Here is a 19,701-nt window from a genome sequence, read left to right on the forward strand (position 1 = left end):
TGAATTGTGTTTTGAGAAATGGGTATAGAATTATGATTTGAAAACTCAAAACAAACACCACACTCAAATCAATGGGTAGAACTATAATTTGAGAGACTTACCAAACGGAGCCTCAATTTTTTTTTCAAAGTTGACCTCCTCACATGGTAGTCCATATTTTTTTTCGTTTATTTTTTTTAATAAGTAAAAACTAAAAATTTAAGAAAAATAACACAATAGTGGTATCTTTTCAAAATAATTATTGTTTAATGAAAAAGTTTATGACTTCAATTATTAAAATTTGTAAAATTTTTCACTGATTTGAAATTATTTTTACAAACACACTGAATTATTATTTCCCTAAAAATTTATTAATGAAAATTAAAAGTACAATGAATACAACTATTGGCAATGAGCATCATTGCTTAAAAAACATATCCCAACAGTATCCCATAGTATAGAAGTTATATAACGGCGATGATTCGTAGCTCGAATTCGAGGCTCGAATTTGGCTCGAATTCGTCGGAGGAGGAGGAGGAGGAGGAGGAGGAGGAGGAAGGGGGAGGGAGGGAGGGGAGGGGGCCATAAAAATGGCTGGAGGAGGAGTCGGGGCCGGAGGCGGGGCTGCGGCGTGCTGCGACGTGCTGCGACGTCGGAGCTTCTGCGACGATCGGCGGCGTGCTGCGACGGGGACGGCGGGCGGAGGCGGCGGAGGCGACGAGCTCCTCGCGACGAGGACGGCGAGCGGAGGCGGGGGAGCTCCCTCTCTCCTCTTCCCCTCTGTTCCTGGTTTCAACGAAGAAGACGAAGAAGAAAAGCAGAAAAGAAAGAAAGAAAAGGAAGAAAAAGAAAGGGAAAAAAAAAAAAAAAATGTAAAACGACGTCGTTTTACAGATTCGAGCCAAAAGTTGAGCCAATCATTCGAGCTACCAGGAATTATCCGTTATATAATTCTAGGGTTTGCCACTTTGGATGAAGGTGAGACAAGACAACTTTCATAATTTCAGCAAAACCAATTAAAATTTCAGTTGTGATCCTTGAAATCAGCTATGGAAGAACTCAAGATAACCTTGGAGGAAACTATATCAATAAGGCCAAGCAAACAGCCTGAAAGACAGACTATCCAACTCTCCGGTCTGGACAGGATATCTCCTGCAATTCTTTACACCATCTTCTTTTACAAGTCTCAGTTCAACAATGAAAAAACATCTTCTTCTTCTTCAGATGATGTTGTTGACAGAGCCAAAACAGCTCTGCAAAAGGTGCTCATTTCGTGGTTTCCTACAGCGGGGAGGCTTAGAATCAACGCGGAAACAGAAAAGCTAGAGATTGATTGTAATAACCAAGGTGTCACTGCAATAACTGCAAAAACCGGTTCAAAGCTTGAAGAGCTTGGGAGGCTATGTGAATATAAGCCTTGCTATGAAAAACTGGTTCCTCAGCTTCCTGATGCTGAAGATATATCAAAAAACCCATTAGTTGTTGTGCAGGTTCAGAACTAAAGAAACCCTAGATATGTTAAACTTTTATCTTTTTTTTATTTTCATCAACTGATTTCTATTTTTGCTCAAATTTTTAGGGTTAAATGATAACTTAATTAACATGAGAAATAGACAGAAGTTTATGTTCTCTTGATCGGTTCATGATATTTATGTATTATCATGCATGCATAAAATGTTTATTGGAAAGGTCTATGTAAGTTTTGAATATCAGTTGATACGTACTGGATTTAGAACTTTTCATATCATTATTTACTAATATGTTAATATTGTTCAATATCAGCTGATACTATCACTACAAGAATTAGCACTTTTGGCAACAAAAAAATTGGTCGCTAAAAGTCTATTTTTGGTCGGCAAAAGTTATCCGCGACCAAATTTTTTGGTCGCTACTTTGGTCGCCAATTGAGGGTCGGCAAAAGTAATTCGCGACCAAAATTATGGTTGGTCGGCAAAAGTTGGATTTTGCCGACTAAATTTTTGGTCGCGAAATATTTAATTACTGCGACTAATTTATTTTGTCGCCAAAACACTTTGGTCGCGAAAAGTAATATTTTCCCGACCAAATTTCTTAGTCGCCAATTGTCACATTTGGCGACCAAACTTTTGGTCGCCAATTTTTACATTTCGCGACCAAATTTTTTGGTCGCCAATTGTCACATTTCGCGACCAAAAAAATTGGTCGCCATTTGTGTCTTTTCGCGACCAAAACTTTTGGTCGGCAAAAGTGAGATTCCACGACCAAGAGCTGTTTTGGTCGGCAATACATGTATTTTTTGCGACCAAAACTCTTGGTCGGCAATTGTCATTTTTTGCGAAAAAAAATAATTTTGGATGTCGCGACTAATAAATTGGTCGTCAAAGCAGGAAAACAATACACCTGTAATGATGTTATAATTCAATCAATTCATAATAAACTGATAATTTTAAAGCATCATTCAAATTAACTGAATTATTAACATTTGACACAATACATAATTCATTAACATTCGACACAATACCACTATTCTAAGTTTTCAATTCATATTCAACACAATACATTAAGTTGCCTTGATAGCCAATCAAAAGGATCCACTAAGTTTTAATTCATTAACTATTCAACACAATACATAATTCATATTCTAAGTTTTAATCCACTAAGTTGCCTTGATAGCCAATCAAAAAGATCCTTGCGCCCTTTCGTGCCAAGCTTCGCATCCGTCAAAGCAGTAGTGATGTAAGGCACCTAATAAAGAAACAGAATTGGAAAATTTATCAGAGAAGCATGATAGTGGCAGCAACATTGGATTGCAAACCCGTATCTTTGCAAAAATCAATTAAATCCTATAAACATGTACATCGTATTAAGACAACTAGCTGGCATAATAAAGCTGTACCTGTTGTTGTACCTGCAAATTTCAATACACGATGATTAATAAGCTAACAGCCATAACAACCCTGCCAGTAAGATAAGCAAAAAAGTTAAATACCTGTGTCATTGTCAAATCCTACTCCAACACAAATAAAATTCAATGATTGCTAATTGGAGGTTGAGCAGTTCTATCATACACTAATTACTTCTCTAGGTAGCATATCTTACAAATGATGAGTTATTGAAGACCTAACATGAACTTATTCGGGCATAGTTAACTATCAAAGCTCCATTCCCTTTAAATGACCTAAAATTTGCAATTCACCTGAAGTGGGCCCTTCAGCACAATAAATATTTTCTTACTTTCCAATTTCCCAATAGGCAATAACATAGCACATAAATTCGAGGAATGGCACAATTGACGTTCCATACAGTGGTAAACCCAACGTCATAAACTTTGACACTCTTTCATTCTTCCCTTCATGATCACCAAAACTCATGGTACATGTTCAAGAGAAATCAGAAAAACTAAGTATAAACATTGGACATGGAGAGAGAATAACCTTCCAGCCGTTCTTTCCATACAGCACTCTTCAATTGTGAAACACTATCAGCATTTACTCCTATTGACAGTGATGAATTGCATTACTCATATATATATAGTGTTGTGGGTTATCATGAAAAATTAGATTTTATTATTTTGTCCAAAAAGATAACTTACTTGAAGAACAATCATGAAAGAAAAATACAAAAAAGGATAGAACTCAATTCCCCTAAAGCTACTGACATAAAGAAATGACATGAGACATTCTAAACATCACTAGAGGTCCCACATTTTAGTAACACATTTTTGGTAACAGATTCTAAACATTCTAAACAGATTTTTGTAACATATAAAATTTCACCATTGTCCATTGCATATAGATAAAACCAAAAGAAAAGACTAAACAAGAAGTTAAATGTTTTAAACCTGATCAGTCATGATCATCAAATGACCATATCTCAAAGTCTTCACATTGTCATACTGTTTTCCATGCTGAAGTCCAAGAATCTGCTTGATGCTTGTGATTTCAGCGTTCTCCATGATCTGTTTATGGCTTGCTTTCCTCACATTAAGCAATGTACCTCTCAACGGGAACACACCATAATAATTTCGATAATAAGACAAACAAAATTTAAATGAAATATTACCACAGTCAAAGACAAAAGCTAAGAAAATAGAAGAATATATTATTATGGAGGAAGAAGAAGCAACAAGAAATTCGAGCAAGTATCATTAGCATCAACAACAAGCCCATTCATCAAGAGACAGCATTGGAGCTTAACTAAACCCAGCTTAAAAACAAACATGGAGCTCTGTTGAGATAGTTCAGTGAAAGTTTGCTCTGTTTCCAGTTTTAGTAAAGCATCTTGAGGTGGAGATTTAGCCTTTGGTCTACAGAATATAAGTACATTTGAGTGGTAGACTACTAAAAGGAACAATCAACCAAAAGAAATTGAGTCCAGCATGAAGACAAATTATATACCTAATAAGCACGGTCAACCCTTTAATAATTACCTAATAAGTTCATAAACTTCAATAATTAATAAGTTGACAAATTTGGTATTTTGGTATTTTGGTATTTTGTCAGTAGATCCAAATCATATCTAGATGCTAAAACAAAAGGAAACTGCAGCCAGATTGAAAGCATGAAATAGAAAAAAGAAATTCATATCAGGGAGTGTACCTGGATCCATTTGTCACTCAGTCCAAAACTACGTGCCTTGGAAAGCAAAGTTGGATAAAGTTCAACCTCTAAAATCCTGACAAGTGGCATTGGCCTTCTGACACCATTTATGAGAAGCTTTGGTCCATTTGCACCAGATATTATTTTGTCAAGGACTTGGCTGATTGTGTAAATTGGAATGCCTCGGGCAAATTGATGATCTTCTGATGAACTACTTCTATATTTTAGCTGTAATTGGGAATGGAAGAATCAAAACAAGTTTGCCTAATAAGGCAGCTCACAAGAAAGAGTGAACAGGACAAACCTGTGTGGAAAAGCTTCCCCATAGAGCCTGAACCCTGCCATGCTCATCGGTTAGCACACCCGAAAATGTACTACCAAAATCTGAAACCCAAATCAGATGATGCCAAGACAAACTTATCAAGAAGAACAACACAAGACAGCGGGACAATCAACATTTGAAAAATTGATATCCATTTCAAGCCTTAAAATGACTCGTCAAGTTACCAGTATCAAGCTCAATGGCTTCCATGTTGGTTGCTCTGTAGTGCGGACGATCAGCAGAGCCAATATTCAAAGCAGCATAAGGGTTGGTGACAACAGATTTCCTTGAAGTAGTTTGCAGGCTCCTACTTAATCCCACAAGACAGACGGCATCTCCACGACGCAGCATAGGTTCTGTCACAACATGTATGATCTTTCTTTCCATTACCATTAACAGAACAGAGAGTCTCATTCATACAATGCAAGTGCATTAATTTTGATATCATGGAAATGCTTATCAATTTAATGCAAATCTACATGGTAAAAAGTAAAAATAATTACATTCTATTTTGGTAGAGACTATAAAGAGCAGCATAGTGAGAACATCAAGGAATGGTATTACACAGAGACCGCTTCTGGCGCACATTATTATCAGGCTTTTCAGGGTAGTCTCATGGCTTTGACTATCCTTGGTTAAAAATGTTCACGAAAAGCATGTGCTCTCTAAATATCCATCTACAGTTACGATAAATTTTTGTTTCTTAGTTATGGATTTCCACTTCATGCCCATTTTTAAATATATAATAATATAGGCCCTCAAGCTAGGTATTCTTCTGGAATTCAATCGAAACATTCCATATTTGTAAACAGAGATCGGTGAATCAACAAATAATACACCTACCAGGTAGAAGTTCCGCAGCACGAACTGCCGAGGCGCCATTAGCTCCCAGAGCAGAAGGGTCATATGCAACAAGAGCATAATTATGGACAGGATGGAGGAAAATCACCTGCACAAGAAGTTAGTGGGTAGTGGCTAAATCACGATGGATGAAAACAGTCTTCAGTCCTGAACAACGTTTAAAATTTTACCTCCCCAGGGATTTCAATTGGAAAGGCAGCAAAAGAGAGCATCACATCAGACACAGATATCGCAACTGTGTTTTTGTCAACAGCAACCAATCCCATGTTATGAGAATGATATATAATAACACCAGTTCCTAAAAAATGTTGCGAGCGCACACCATCAACCATGCATGATGGTGGTACATGAACCTGCAAGTTTTCACATCAGGTGAATTACTTCTCATAGGATTACTAATTTGAAAATGCTCATCCATCAAACCATTCTCAACCACACAGCAACTACCATAGCTACGGTAACAATAATTTTTAATAATAATAATAATAAATTATAGTTCATGAAAACACAGACAGAACTCATACACAAATCTCAGAAGGACCATATGCTTGACGGCGGAAATGAAAGCAAAATTCAAATATTTCATTTTGTTCTTTATACTGTGATCTCCTTCCATGTATGAAAACAGTTTGCATCTGAGTAACATTGGGCTAAAGGCAGTACAAGTGGAAACATCAGTGGGTTCATAGTTTCTATCTCCCTCTCACATATATATTGTTTCAAGAACGCAAATATTGCCTACATCATTGTCACCTCATGTATCATATCATGAAAGAGAAATCAAAATAGCCAAATAGGTGTAGAAAAGAAAAGGTGTTGCACTTTTATAATAGAATTAAAGCAGATCCATGAGAAAAATGATGAGAGGATTACTTCTTCAAGAATACCAAATTTGTTTTGAATCCCAACTCTTCATCCGCTTAATAACTAGTATGGTCACGACTCACAAGTATCTTCTGGACTTAGCATTTACACATCCATGCTCAGTAATTGTCTTTCCAAATCTTTTGCCTTCTTTTTATATTATTCTTTTTTCCAATGACTCTTAATCCTGTCAAGTCTGATGCCATCCAGCAACAAACAACTTTTACTATTTCCATTACTAATAGTAATGACAATACTTAATAATAGTAATGATAAATAAACAAAAATAGCAAAAATAAAAAAAAAATTAATACAATAGAATAAACAGTCAAAAGACAACCAACAAAGACAGTATAATATGAATCCTCGACAAAATTACCTCAAACATCACAAGAGTAGGTTCTATAACACGCTCAGCTACTGAAGCATTAGCTGTTGTGACTGATACACCTTGACAATCTTCCAGGAAAGCATTTTCTGAGTTTGTCGAGTCCTCCAACTTTTCTTCTCTAGGCTCATGTAAGGAACAGTTAGCGATAACAATGCTATCAGCAGATGAATCCTCTTCTACTTGCCGTTTTTTGGTTCCAACGTCAGAGCCATCATGAGAATGTAATCCCACAGCAACATATTCAGAACTAGTTTCGATACTAGGGGAACCATCTGTTGATTCCTGGTTGATATCATGATGCACATGCTCCATTAGACTAGCCTCACCAGCATCTAATGGAGCTGTATGTTTTGCAGGAGCTTTTTCGGCCTTATTCATGCCAAGGGACAAGAATGGAGATTCAGGTGGCAAAGCAGGCTTTATTTTCCATAAACCAGTACTGTCATTGCGCGTGTAAATCTGAGGAGGGGCATACCATTCATGGCGATCAATCGTGACAAGGACAGACTGCAGCAAAAAGAACAACTTCAAAGCAGAACATCAGCAGACCAAATAGTAGCCTCAGAGCAGCAACATAGAGCAATAGCATACACCATTAAATAACCTTTGATGGGGTTCTAATTTGTTGGATATGGGAAACAACATCCTGTACTGAGTAGTAAAACCCTGCAGTGTTGCTTTTAATCCAAAAAGCCACTCTGAGTTTAATCAATTCCTTAACATACTAGAACCTTAACCAAAACCAACGGAAGCTGCATAAGCCTGTGACTCCAGTCCACCCACACACAGCAAGGATCATACCAGCAGTGGCTCGGCCCACCCCCAGCTCACCTTAACACAGTAGCATTCACAGTCACTTGATCCACATTGCTACCCTCACCCACCCCCAAAGGTATTCCTAGAGCAGAATCACAGCAGAAAAAAAATAAAAAAAATAAATAAATAAATAACATACCAGCAGAGCACACCCACACCCAGTAGAAAAACATACCAGCAGAACACACCTGGGACCATGTCAGCATCAACCACCATGCTCACAGAACAACAAGGCAGCCATGCTCACCCTCCAGTTCTGCTACAGTGCTTGACTTAAGGCAGATTAAAGACCAAGACAATAATAGAGTAGAAGTCCATTTTCCTGACTTAACATTCTATTCCTAAAGAGAGCCAAAGTTTTACTTTTAAAATTCTACGATCAAATTCACAAGTGACTACTTATGTTACAGTTTCACTTCCATCTCCAAAGAACTGTCCCTAGTTCCAGTTGGAGCAACTCGGCCCTAGCAATACCAGCACAATCATTTAACAGAGAGCCATTCACTATAAACCAAATACAAATGCATCAAAATCATTTTGCTGACTGAAATTTTAAGGGAATTTTCTATGACTTGTCCTGACAGTGAGCTCAATGGATATGCAAATAACAGATAGTATTACAACATTATAACAACACAACATTGGTGTTATTGGTGCCAAACAAAAGAATCTCCAGTTGTCTATTGTTCCAGCTAGAAAGTGGCCGTACTCAATAATATTTGGCACATTAAATTTGTATTGTCACTATATTACAATTTACATGTTTGATGTCTCCATAGAGTTACAATTAGCAACCAATTTAATGAACATAAATATACAAATTCCATATGACTTCCAATCACTGTGTAATCTAACATGTCGAACAAAAGCAGCTCAATAAAAAATACACTACACCAAATCGGCATGAATAAATATGTTTTGAAGCCCATTAAACGAAAGACAACATCAACAAGCAGACATGGAAAATCAGATGTAGTTTTGTTTATGGAACTTACCTGCCGAGCAAGTCTCTGGGCACCAAGTGATTTGGCAACAATAGGCCAAAGCTCAGCTCCAACTGAATCCCATGCTGGATCCTTGAAAGATGTCATTGGAAGCACAATAATATCCCCTAGTCGCTCCCACCTGATGCAGACAAAAGTGCAAATAATAAATGACTTAATTACGTAGCTGAAATGCAGCATCTTATTAATTAATTGACAAATAAAAGGGGAAGAAATAAAGATATGAAACACAAACCTTGTGGGTAGCTGGTCTAAAAGTTCAGTAGGTAGGCCTTTGTGTTATATTTTTAGTTATTGTTGAGCTAATAATCAGCTTGATATAATATTCTCATATTTATAATTATTGTCCTACTTATTGACATAAAAGAAACTCAAGCTACCCGTGAACGCAAATTTAACTTGCCAATTTTTATTTGTGGGATTGTTATGCCTTACTTTTCGATGTTGTAATTATTCTCCCACCAATTGGCAATAAAACTTGTCAAGCTACCTTTGAACTCAAATTTGACTTGCCAACTTCCATTTATGGGATTGTTATGTCTTGAAAAATTCTTCTGTATTTGGTTTCTGTGTTCTTAGAGACCAAATATGAAAGAATAGAAATAGACAGATGAAGTGACAAAGAAGGGCTTATTAAAAAATACTGAGTAGTAATTGAATAACATATGATTTGATCTTATGTTAGGATAATGAAAAAGAATTTAGGAGATTGAAGATTTCAAACAAAAGCAACTATGTTGAATAGTTTAAACGTAGAATAGAGTAGCAGTCACGATGAATTGGAATGCCAAGTCAATGTTTCTAAGGAATGTAACATCAAACACTTCCAATTGCTACTGCTCTGCCTCAATTGATTCAAACAAAAACAAAAAAATTTAAAAATCTCCTTTCTATTCAACTGTTTTCTCAGCAACCAAACAGCAATCAAAGAAATTTATCAAAAAAAGAAAAAGAAACCCACCTCTGAAACAGGACTGTGAGATGGATCAGACAAATGCGGAGGTAGAGAACCCGAATGCACAGATCTCGGCACCTCCATTCTCTCTCTAACTCTCATCTCTCTCTTGATCGCTTTCTTCTCTTCCAAATTGTCCCCAACCCTAGGCGACGGAACCTCATTCATCTCCCACAGCGTCGCCGCCAGCTTCCTCGCAGACACTGGCCTCGACCTCCCACCACCGCTCTGCGACGGCGCGTACTTGCGAGAATCCAAAGCCGCGGCCGTCGTCCTCCAAGACGGAACCGGAGTGCTCGATCTGGATCCCGGAGGCTTACCCACCAAAATGGCCCGCTTGAATTGGTAATTCTGCAACACAGGACGAAGACGAAGAGCAATCCCTCTTTCGGATCTTGCAGGATCCGGGAATCAAACCCTCCACAACCCGATTCTGCCTTGGCATTATCAATTTCAATTTATCACACACTCTCTCTCTCTGATCTATGAAGAAGAAGAAGAATGGATTTGCATTTGAAAATTCAAACCCTAGAAATTTATGATATGGGTTTTGAAAGTGTATGTATATGCTTTTTACATAGCTGGAGCTGGTGGATGGAGTGTGTTGGGGTAATCAGTAGCAGAGAGTGATGCAAACAAAAGGAAATGAGAGAGAGGGAGCGTGTGAAGGTGAATTTGTATTTTTAAAACGACGTCGTTTTAGTAATGGCGACCAAATTTTTTTGTCGCCAAAAATTTTCAATTCCCGCCTCTATAAAAATCAAATTTTCCTCCCAATCTTTGGCGACCAAAAGACCATATTGGTCGCAGAAAAGGTACCTTCGCCGACAAATTTTTTTAGTCGTCAAATCTCATTCAACAGCGACTAAAATATTAGTCGCAAAAAGTATAAATTTGGCGACTAATTTTTTTTGGTTGGTGAAAATAAGTTTTTGGCAACCAAATTTTTGGTCGCCAAAAATTATGTGACCTTCCGCGACCAAATTTATAGTTGGTCGGCAAATGCATACCACTTTCTGCGACCAACTCATTTTTTGGTCGCCAAAATATAACCTTCTGCGACCAATAATATTTGGTCGCCAAAAATAATGATCATTCGCGACTAATTAATATTTGGTCGCCAAATGTCATTTTTTTGCGACTAAAATTTTTTTGGTCGGCAAAAGTGGTCGACAATTGTGTAAATTCTTGTAGTGTATCATGTATTCTGATACATTATATTTTTCTTTCCATCATATATCAATTGCTAGACATGGATAGCCATGCAAGTCAACTAAAATCTCCAACTCGATTAGTCACAAAGGGTTAGTTGGTTGGTTGACACGAAAGAGGCAAGAAACCCTTAACCCGTAGAGTCAAGTTTTCATAATTCTTTTGTTCTTAATTACTATAGATCTTTTATGTGAGTTCATATATGTATTTATTTTTACTCACCATTGTGTTTGATTCGCGTTCTATTTTATTAGTGATTATGCTAATCATGCTCATGCACATATTTAGCCAAGCTTTTGCTCTGTTGATTAGTTTCAATGGTTAGTCATGATCAACCTGGAAAATCTAATCCTCATATGATTACCACAAATATCAAGATCAAAATTCAAGTCACACTATGGTAGAAAAAGGAAAAAACTAAACAAAAAAATAAAATAAAAGGGAAGATACAGCCATTGGTTAATTATTTCATACATCCCCATGACTTGAATTCAATAAATCATCTTAACCATCAATATTGCAAGGATGGTTGTTCCATAATTCTCATATTTTGATGTACTTTTTAGTTTCGAGTTAATAATATTTCTTTTTTGGCCAATGAAAAAAAAATCAATTTTGCATGGATGGTTGCAATTTCTAATCTCTCAATCTGTGGTGAAAACTCAAAAAACAAAATGAAAATTTTCATTTTTAATTTCAAACTTAATGGAATAATATTTATCATGAGATACCTATTTCAAATATTATTTAGTATTCTTCCCCATTTGCAGATTACAAGGTTTGCTTGTGGAGGGTTTTCAATTGGTTTTGGAAGTAGCCATACCCTATTTGACGGCATTGGGGCATTCAATTTTCTGGCATCTTGGGCTCATATAGCAACCGGGAAAGATGAATCCGATCTTATAGTGCCCAACCATTCAAGAAATGCCCTCTTGAATGCTATTTGCACTCCTTATTCAACCCCCATAGCTACTTCAATCTATGAACAAGACCATATTGCAGCTATTCAAGATCTCTATAGAATACCTATGCAAGCCATGGCATCTGATGATAGGCGTTGGGAAACCGAGCTTGCGAAATTCAGCCAAATTGACCCACAAGGAGGGCTCCAACTAATCTCACTTAGCATTAAGAAGGAAGTTGTTGAGGCGTGGAAGGAATTAGTAATTGAAAGAGGCAAGCTCTTGAAGTGTTCTACATTTGATCTTCTATGTGCACAAATTTGGAAGGCAAGTTGAGATTTCTTTTAGCCTTTATTGCACTAGTTTAAATAGAATTGGAAGCATTTATTTTATGCTCACAATATTATAACTCAAAATTCTAAAGCAACAACTTAACTTTAGAATAATCTTCGCAAGGTATCATGAGGCTATGGAGCTCATTTCTTGTGCAACAATAGTAAAGAAAAGTATGTATATAAGAGTATGAAAATCATTGAACTCAATAAGGTACTTCAAATAATAAACAGTAATACTACATACCCAAAAAATTTAACAGAAAAGTATTGCTAATGCAATGTGATGATCTAGTTGGTGTGTGCCCTTTTTCATGAAACTTTCTCTTTTGTCTTTGTTAACTATTTGTAATCCTTCATGTTGAATTAATATAGAAAAAAAAAATGTTGATACAAAAAGAAAAGGAAGAAGTTGCATTCACTTTGATGGAGTGTGAGGTGAATCCAAAATGAAGCTAGCATAGCATTTTATGAAAATGCTTTGGGTCTATAGTTTTCCAACAATAAAATGTGATAGTTGGGATTAATGAAATTCAAGTTCCAACTCCTTTCAATAATTTATACCCTATAGTTATAAATTATGTAACAGCATCTTCTGAATACTTTCACCAGTATCAAACTTAACATCGCTTATTGCATAAATCCTATCTTATGCTCGTAGTGACGTTTATAATTAAAATATTTGTACGTGTTTAGCCCACTTATGAAGAAAATCTCGCCACATGTGAAGGGTATATTGGGAACATAAAAAATAAGGATTTTTAATAATTTAAACTTTAAGATAAATTAGTCATTAACAATTCAATAGTGTGTGGGGCTAAGCAAAGCTTTTGATAGTATAAGGTGAGTGTCTTTGTGTATGTGTGCGAGAATGTTGTGTGGTGTGTAAACTACATTCATATTTCAGGACCTAGAATGATATCAGTTTACAATTACATATATATGTCTTGATTAAAGGAAAATGGTAACAAGCACAATTTTTGGTCAATTGAAGCAACAGTCTTATTTTAAGGATAAAGAATTTGAAGAACCTAATTTATGGTCATCATTTCTTCTATAGAGTTAAGGTTCAATTAAGATGAGCGAGTCCTTCTACATTATAGTTCATATTTTTATTTATTTAGTTTTATTTTTATATATCAATCAGTAGGAGAATATTTAATTTGAACAATCATAATCCAACAATTAATCTATAATAACATAGAATAAACAACACAATGAAGCCGACAATCAACTCAACAACAATGAATCCCATAATAGGAGAGAAATTATCAAGACTTGCTTTTAGCAATGATTGATCCATGACCACTCAAATAAAAGTGTATATGAATGGTCAATTGAGTTTGCAACACCCCCCTCCCACACAAAAAAAAAAGAAAAAAGCAAAAAGATGTGAGCTTTAAAATATTGCTTTCAATTTTTTGGGTGAGTTCATTTTAATTTTATCCTTTAGACTATTATCTTTTTTTTTCTTTTTTATTTTTTTTATGCCTATACCATTCATTTGTCTATTTAGGGTGCGTTTGTTTGGACGGACTGGATAAGGAGGGATTGTAATCCATCGGACTGTTAGTCCTGGGATACATTGTCCCTGGACTATTTGGTCGGACTAGATTTGTATTCTATGTTTGTTTAGTCATGGGATTAGAGGTCTGGATTGGACTATTCTATTAAATCCCACGTTTGTTTGGGATATTATGGAGAAGGATAAATGTTTAAAAGACTATTTTGCCCTTTTGAATTATTTACTAAATAATAAGAATATTAAATCTAAAATTTTACTTTTATACAGAATAAAATTTTACTTTTAGTTTCAGAGTGTAACATTTTACTCTTATTCAGAGTAAAATTTTACTTTCATACAGAGTAAAATTTTATTTTTAGTTTCAGAATGTAAAATTTTACTTTCATACAGAGTAAAATTTTACTTTCATACAGAGTAAAATTTTACTTTTAGTTTCAGAATGTAAAATTTTACTTTTAGTTTCAGAGTGTAATATTTTACTCTTATTCAGAGTAAAATTTTACTTTCATACAGAGTAAAATTTTACTTTTAGCTTCAGAATGTAAAATTTTACTTTTATACAGAGTAAAATTTTACTTTCATACAGAGTAAAATTTTACTTTTAGTTTCAGAATGTAAAATTTTACTTTAATACAGAGTAAAATTTTACTTTTATACAGAGTAAAGTTTTACTTTCATACAGAGTAAAATTTTACTTTTAGTTTCAGAATGTAAAATTTTACTTTTATACAGAGTAAAGTTTTACTTTCATACAGAGTAAAATTTTACTTTTAGTTTCAGAATGTAAAATTTTACTTTTATACAGAGTAAAGTTTTACTTTCATACAGAGTAAAATTTTGAATTTGGACAAGCTAAGAGAAAGATGAGAGGGTCAAAGATGTAATAAAGCTAGCCAATCCCATGGGATACATTATCCCATAGATTCTGTCCCAGGCCCCCCAGGGATACAATAAGCCAGTGAATTCCGGATTAATAGTCCGGAGGGATTATTAATCCGGACCAAAAAATCCATACCAAACAGCGGACTATTAATCCCTCCGGATTAATAGTCCAATCCCATGAGTTATCCTTCAAAACAAACGAGCTGTTAGTATTTAGTCCAAATAGTAACTGTTAAAGACAAAATCATCATTGGTAATGAGAGGAGAATCAACTTCTGGCATGACGCTTGGTTGGATAGCAGAGCCTTGAAAGCTGAATTCCCCAAATTATTTAGTTTATCAACAGAGAAGGAGGAGTCTCTGCATCAAATCAGTGCAAAGAAGAGCACTTTAGGGGGGTGGCAGCTTCAGTTTAGAAGGAATTTATTAGCTTGGGAAGAGGAGGAGGTTCAGAGACTGCTAGGGTTGTTGGTTCTATCCCCTTCTCTAAGATCTGATATTGAGGATTCCTGCTCCTGGGCAGCAGAGAAATCAGGGCAATTTACAGTTGCATCTGTGTGGAGGTGGAGGGTCGCAGCTAGGGGCCTTGGTCTGGGTGTTCCTCCGGGGGTGTAGGTAAGCTTTGCTCCTCCAAAAATGCAGTTCCTTTGTTGGTTGGCTTGGCGTGGCAGGGTAAAAACTACTTCCTTCCTTCAAAGAATAGGGGCTATTGATTCGAATGCTAACATTCTCTGTGTTCTCTGTAAAGCTGAGGTGGAAACTGTTGATCATGTTCTTTTGTTTTGCCCTCTAGTGTGGAAGTGTTGGTCTACTATGGTTGACTAGTGGGATCAGGTTTGGGCCACACCAGGATCAGTAGCAGACCTGCTACATTGGTGGGCTGGAGGTAGGTTCAAAGGCTGGTTACTCAAAGCGTGGCAGATTGTACCTGCTGTTGTGTTATGGTCTGTCTGGAAGATGAGGAATGACTGTGTGTTCAAGGGTGCTCATCCCAACATTCAAGATTTGTGCGAGAAAATTAAGGTGAAGATAGCCTTGTGGATCAAATGCCATGTGGTGGTGAATTATTCAGTCTATGACATCGTGTCCAATCTTCATCAGATCAGGTTGGCCCCTTGAGGTTTGTGGTGAATCGCTGGGTTCGTGTTGATTGCTGGGGTTGGGTTCTTCTGTGGAAGAATTAAATCTACAGGGTTTGGTTTTTGGTTACTACTGCATTGGTTTAAAACTTCTGGGATTGCTATTTGGTTGCTATTGCATAGGTTTTGTTGGTGGGGCTTTGTCTTGTCGCAACAGCACTCCAATTGCTGTATTGCAGCTTCAGCCTTGGTGAATTACTCAGGTTTGTGGTGAATTGCTGGGTGAAGATCTGCCATGGTGAATTCTGGTTCTGGTTTGTGTTGATTGCTGGGGTCGGGTTGTTCTGGTTCTTTTTGGCTGCTATTGACTGATCATACTGCCAAGGTCACTAGCAAGGCTTGTTCTGGTTTTGTGCCCGGAGTTCTGGTTAATCCCAAGGTCCATTGCAGTGGGCTGGTTTTCTGCTATTGGTTTGCTGTCGGTTTGCTTTTGGTCTGTTGGTTTGCTTTTGCTGTTCTCATCTTTGGTTTTCTTCTTCTCCTTGGGTTTGGTTCCTCGCCAAACTCCTCTTCCTCCTCCTTTGTTGATGTAATCTCTTTACTTGTTTGGTTTTTGCATCTATAAAGATTCCTTTTTGCTGATCAAAAAAAGACAAAAGAAACTTATTTTAAAATTGGGTATATTATACAAATAGTCCTCGTAGTTTACACGATGTGTCAATTTAGTCTCTGTTATTTCAATTTGCTCGATTTTGCCATTTAATTTAACGGATTGTGTCATTTTAGTCCAATAAATAACTGTTGTTAAGTTTAGTGGACGAAAAATCAAACTATGTGTCAATTTGATCCCTATAGTTTACACAATGTGTCAATTTGATCCTTGTCAAAATCGAGCAAATTAAAATAATAGGAACCAAATTGACACATTGTGTAAACTGTAGGGATCAAATTGATACATTGTGTAGACATTCCGTCCACCAGACTTAACAACCGTTATTTATTGGACTAAAATGACACAATCTGTTAAATTAAGGGACTAAATCGAGCAAATTAAAACAAAATGGACCACATTGATATATCATGTAAATTACAAGGACCATTACATAATTTACCCTTCAAAATTTGAACAACTTAAATCATATAACAAAATACTTATTTTTTTATTTAGGCCAAGTTTGGCTAACCTAAAAAAGTGTACTTATTTCATCTTTTTTTATCTTTTTTGGGTCACATCAATCAACATTTTCTCTCTACTTTTTCTACACATAATACAAAAAAAGTCAAAAAGTACACTTATTTAGTCTTCCTAAACTTGGCCTTAGTAATTCAAAATGAGTGATGAAAAAAAAGATGGTCGTTTTTTTATTTTGCTTATAAAAAATTAAAGAAGATGGGTGTTTTGGTTGTATAATATATATATATATATATTTTTTTTTTTTTTGAGTAGGCGTTGTTAGATTAGTGCCTAGATAGAACAGTAGAACTCACACCCTTCTCCATGCAAGCACATAAGTCTTGTTTTCCGTTCCACTCCTACGAGTAGAAACCCAAGACCTTCTCTTACAAAAGATTTGGTGGCAAAAGGGGTAGTACCCACACAGACTATAACCCCATTGGTTGTTTTAGTTGTATAATTAAGGTTGTTCAAATTACAAATTTTTATTTTTGCCCTTTTGGTTAGGTTTTTACCACGATTGATTTGGACAGATTGTCTCTAATTAGACCATCTGAACTGAAATAAAAAAATTTAGGTACTAAATAAATAAAATTATTAGTTTAAGGATGAAATAGAATAAAAAAATAACTATATTTTCATAAATAGTAGTGAAATTTACCCTTGAATATTGTAGCTTTGTTTAAGAAGCACTCCTACTAATTATTCATGTTGTTTGCTAACAATTATTTTATACAGGCAAGAGTAAAAGCCCTTACTCTAGATCCACAAACAAACATATGTCTACAATTCCCTGTAGATTCCAGAAGCAGGCTTCAACCACCTCTTGGAAACAACTTCACAGGAAATGCCTTTGTTCTTGCTTCAGTCTCATGCTCGGTGAAAGACCTACTGGAACAACCCCTTCACATCAACATTCAAAAAATTCAAGAAGCAAAAGATATCATCACTGATGAATACATTAAACTCTACACGAAAGCGCTTGAATCCTCTGACAAGTTCTTCCCCTCCATGCGCGAATTGACAATAGTGACCGATTGGTTGAAATTCCCTCTCCATGAACTTGATTTCGGTTGGGGGGAAGGTTTTCAAGTGTCGCTCTCTTGGCCATTCCTGTCCCGGAAACTGCATTCCTGATGCCAAATCTTGAAGATTCTGATGAAGGATTCCTGGTAAGAATTGGAATTGAAGGACAACAGGTTCAAAGTTTCATTGGCTTCTTCAATGACTTCAATTAGTACCTACAAGAAAAAGAAACGAAAATAAAATTTGCCACGAGAGTTAATCGTCGCTAAAGATATTTTTCCGTCGCAGATAGTATTAGAGACGAAAAAAGTACTACTGATGACAAAGAGTAAACTTTTAGTAATGAAAAACTATCGTGGCAAATACTTCTGACACAAATAGTCTTTTTTCTAGTAGTAGTGAGTGATGGAATAGGAAAAGTTCCATGCATGCTTCCATATCTAGGTGTAAGACTCTTTAAATTTTTATGGGCTTTTAGGTGTGCTTTCCATATCTAGATGTAAGATTATTTAAATTTTTATGGGTTTTTAGGTGTGCCGCATCAGTAAACTGGGGTGATGAAGACTTGTGAGTATTAATTTGCTATTGTTGTTGGTGTTGTTGTGATTTGAGGTTTGTATTAATACGTAGTCTTGTTTGACAGGTAGTGATGTGAGTTTGATCAAGATTGTGTGTGGGAAATAAAATTAAAAGCTTGTCCTCTCAATGGTCCATTTCCATGACTTTTTTCTTTATCTACGTTCTTATTATTGATAATTGCTATTCATTCAATTAATGTTCATTTCCATGAACATGTGATTTGTCTACCTTCTTGATTGATACTTTGATATCATTCAACTGCCTTGAATTTACTTTCAAAGTTAGTTCTCAAACTTAACAAAAATTTTATTTTAAGATAAATTACACTTACCTCCTTGAGGTTTCTGATAATTATAAAAACCTCCCTTGTAGTTTCAATAATTATACTAATCTCCCCTACTTTTGAAACTATTATCAAAATTTTCTCACTATTAGGTTATTTAACAGAATTTACTGATATCATGCTGATATCATATCAAAAATGATGAAATTTTCCATTAATTACTTTATTTATTTAAATGAGAAATTTTACTCACCTTTCTAAACTTTTGCATATATATTATCAAAAATCCATACACATTTTACCATTATTTAATAAAATTCGTAAGTTTCATGCAATATTAAATAAAAATTTAAATTGTTAAGACATTATTAAATCATTTAATGCAACAACAAAGAAAAAAAAACTTAATTTTTATTGATAAAATTCTTGAAAATAAATAATCTCTCTAAAATTAATGTTAGGTAACATCATAATAATTTAATATGAGACTTATTTCACACTAAATAAATAACTTAAAATTTATTATTTTAAGTAATGCATTTATTATTTGAATTTTTTTAAGTTAAAATATATAGATTTATTTTTTTCTCGGAATTTGCATTACTTATTTATTCATATGTAAAAAAAAAATTTATTATTTTATATTTTCTCAAATCATATATTATTCTCAAATTTTAATTTTTATCTTTGAGTAATTAAACTTCTAATCGATGCATATTTAAAAAAATGAAGGTTACTGTTTTTTACATGATTAAAAAATTAAAAATTAAAAATAGAAGTAAAAAAATTTAATCGCCTCACAATAAATTAAAATTAATTCATGGGGAATGAAAAATGAAGAAATCATTTGACAATAATAAACCATTCAAACAATTTGTCATTTTTTGCACCTACAATTAAAATTAATCTTTACTTGAATGAAGAAATTATTTGAGAAT

At 35.2% G+C, this 19,701-nt stretch overlaps 2 protein-coding genes across 2 annotated transcripts; one reads left to right on the top strand and one right to left on the bottom strand.

The window, feature by feature from the left end:
• Window positions 1–959: 959 nt before the first annotated feature.
• Window positions 960–18,113, top strand: LOC114256100 (uncharacterized). Its single transcript, XM_028195678.2, has 8 exons — window positions 960–1,469; window positions 11,752–12,210; window positions 14,884–15,185; window positions 15,294–15,393; window positions 15,457–15,728; window positions 15,885–15,964; window positions 17,675–17,873; window positions 17,960–18,113. Exons 1-8 carry the CDS (start codon window positions 1,029–1,031, stop codon window positions 18,111–18,113), a joined length of 2,007 nt encoding a protein of 668 aa, XP_028051479.2. The 5' UTR covers window positions 960–1,028.
• Window positions 4,063–8,026, bottom strand: LOC114263129 (protease Do-like 7). Its single transcript, XM_082896550.1, has 10 exons — window positions 7,999–8,026; window positions 7,826–7,892; window positions 6,983–7,532; window positions 5,910–6,092; window positions 5,722–5,827; window positions 5,064–5,234; window positions 4,861–4,940; window positions 4,557–4,784; window positions 4,356–4,387; window positions 4,063–4,264 (listed from the first exon to the last, which is right to left on the bottom strand). Exons 1-10 carry the CDS (start codon window positions 8,024–8,026, stop codon window positions 4,063–4,065), a joined length of 1,647 nt encoding a protein of 548 aa, XP_082752676.1.
• Window positions 18,114–19,701: the final 1,588 nt, after the last annotated feature.

The sequence above is a fragment of the Camellia sinensis genome, chromosome 11, assembly GCF_055761805.1.
Source record: "Camellia sinensis isolate YWXY chromosome 11, ASM5576180v1, whole genome shotgun sequence".
NCBI classification, from domain to species: domain Eukaryota; kingdom Viridiplantae; phylum Streptophyta; class Magnoliopsida; order Ericales; family Theaceae; genus Camellia; species Camellia sinensis.

What these genes read in the sequence shown, in the direction of transcription:
- LOC114256100 (XM_028195678.2), top strand. Translation starts at nt 1,029, where the DNA reads ATGGAAGAACTCAAGATAACCTTGGAGGAAACTATATCAATAAGGCCA. An exon ending in TCCAATCTTCATCAGATCAG is followed by an intron (nt 15,729 to 15,884) that starts GTTGGCCCCTTG and finishes GCTATTGCATAG; the next exon opens with GTTTTGTTGGTGGGGCTTTG. An exon ending in AGCCTTGGTGAATTACTCAG is followed by an intron (nt 15,965 to 17,674) that starts GTTTGTGGTGAA and finishes AATTCCCTGTAG; the next exon opens with ATTCCAGAAGCAGGCTTCAA.
- LOC114263129 (XM_082896550.1), bottom strand. Translation starts at nt 8,026, where the DNA reads ATGGTGGTTGATGCTGACATGGTCCCAG. An exon ending in TGAGTGACAAATGGATCCAG is followed by an intron (nt 4,388 to 4,556) that starts GTACACTCCCTG and finishes TGAACTTATTAG; the next exon opens with GTAATTATTAAAGGGTTGAC. An exon ending in GGGTTGACCGTGCTTATTAG is followed by an intron (nt 4,265 to 4,355) that starts GTATATAATTTG and finishes TATATTCTGTAG; the next exon opens with ACCAAAGGCTAAATCTCCAC.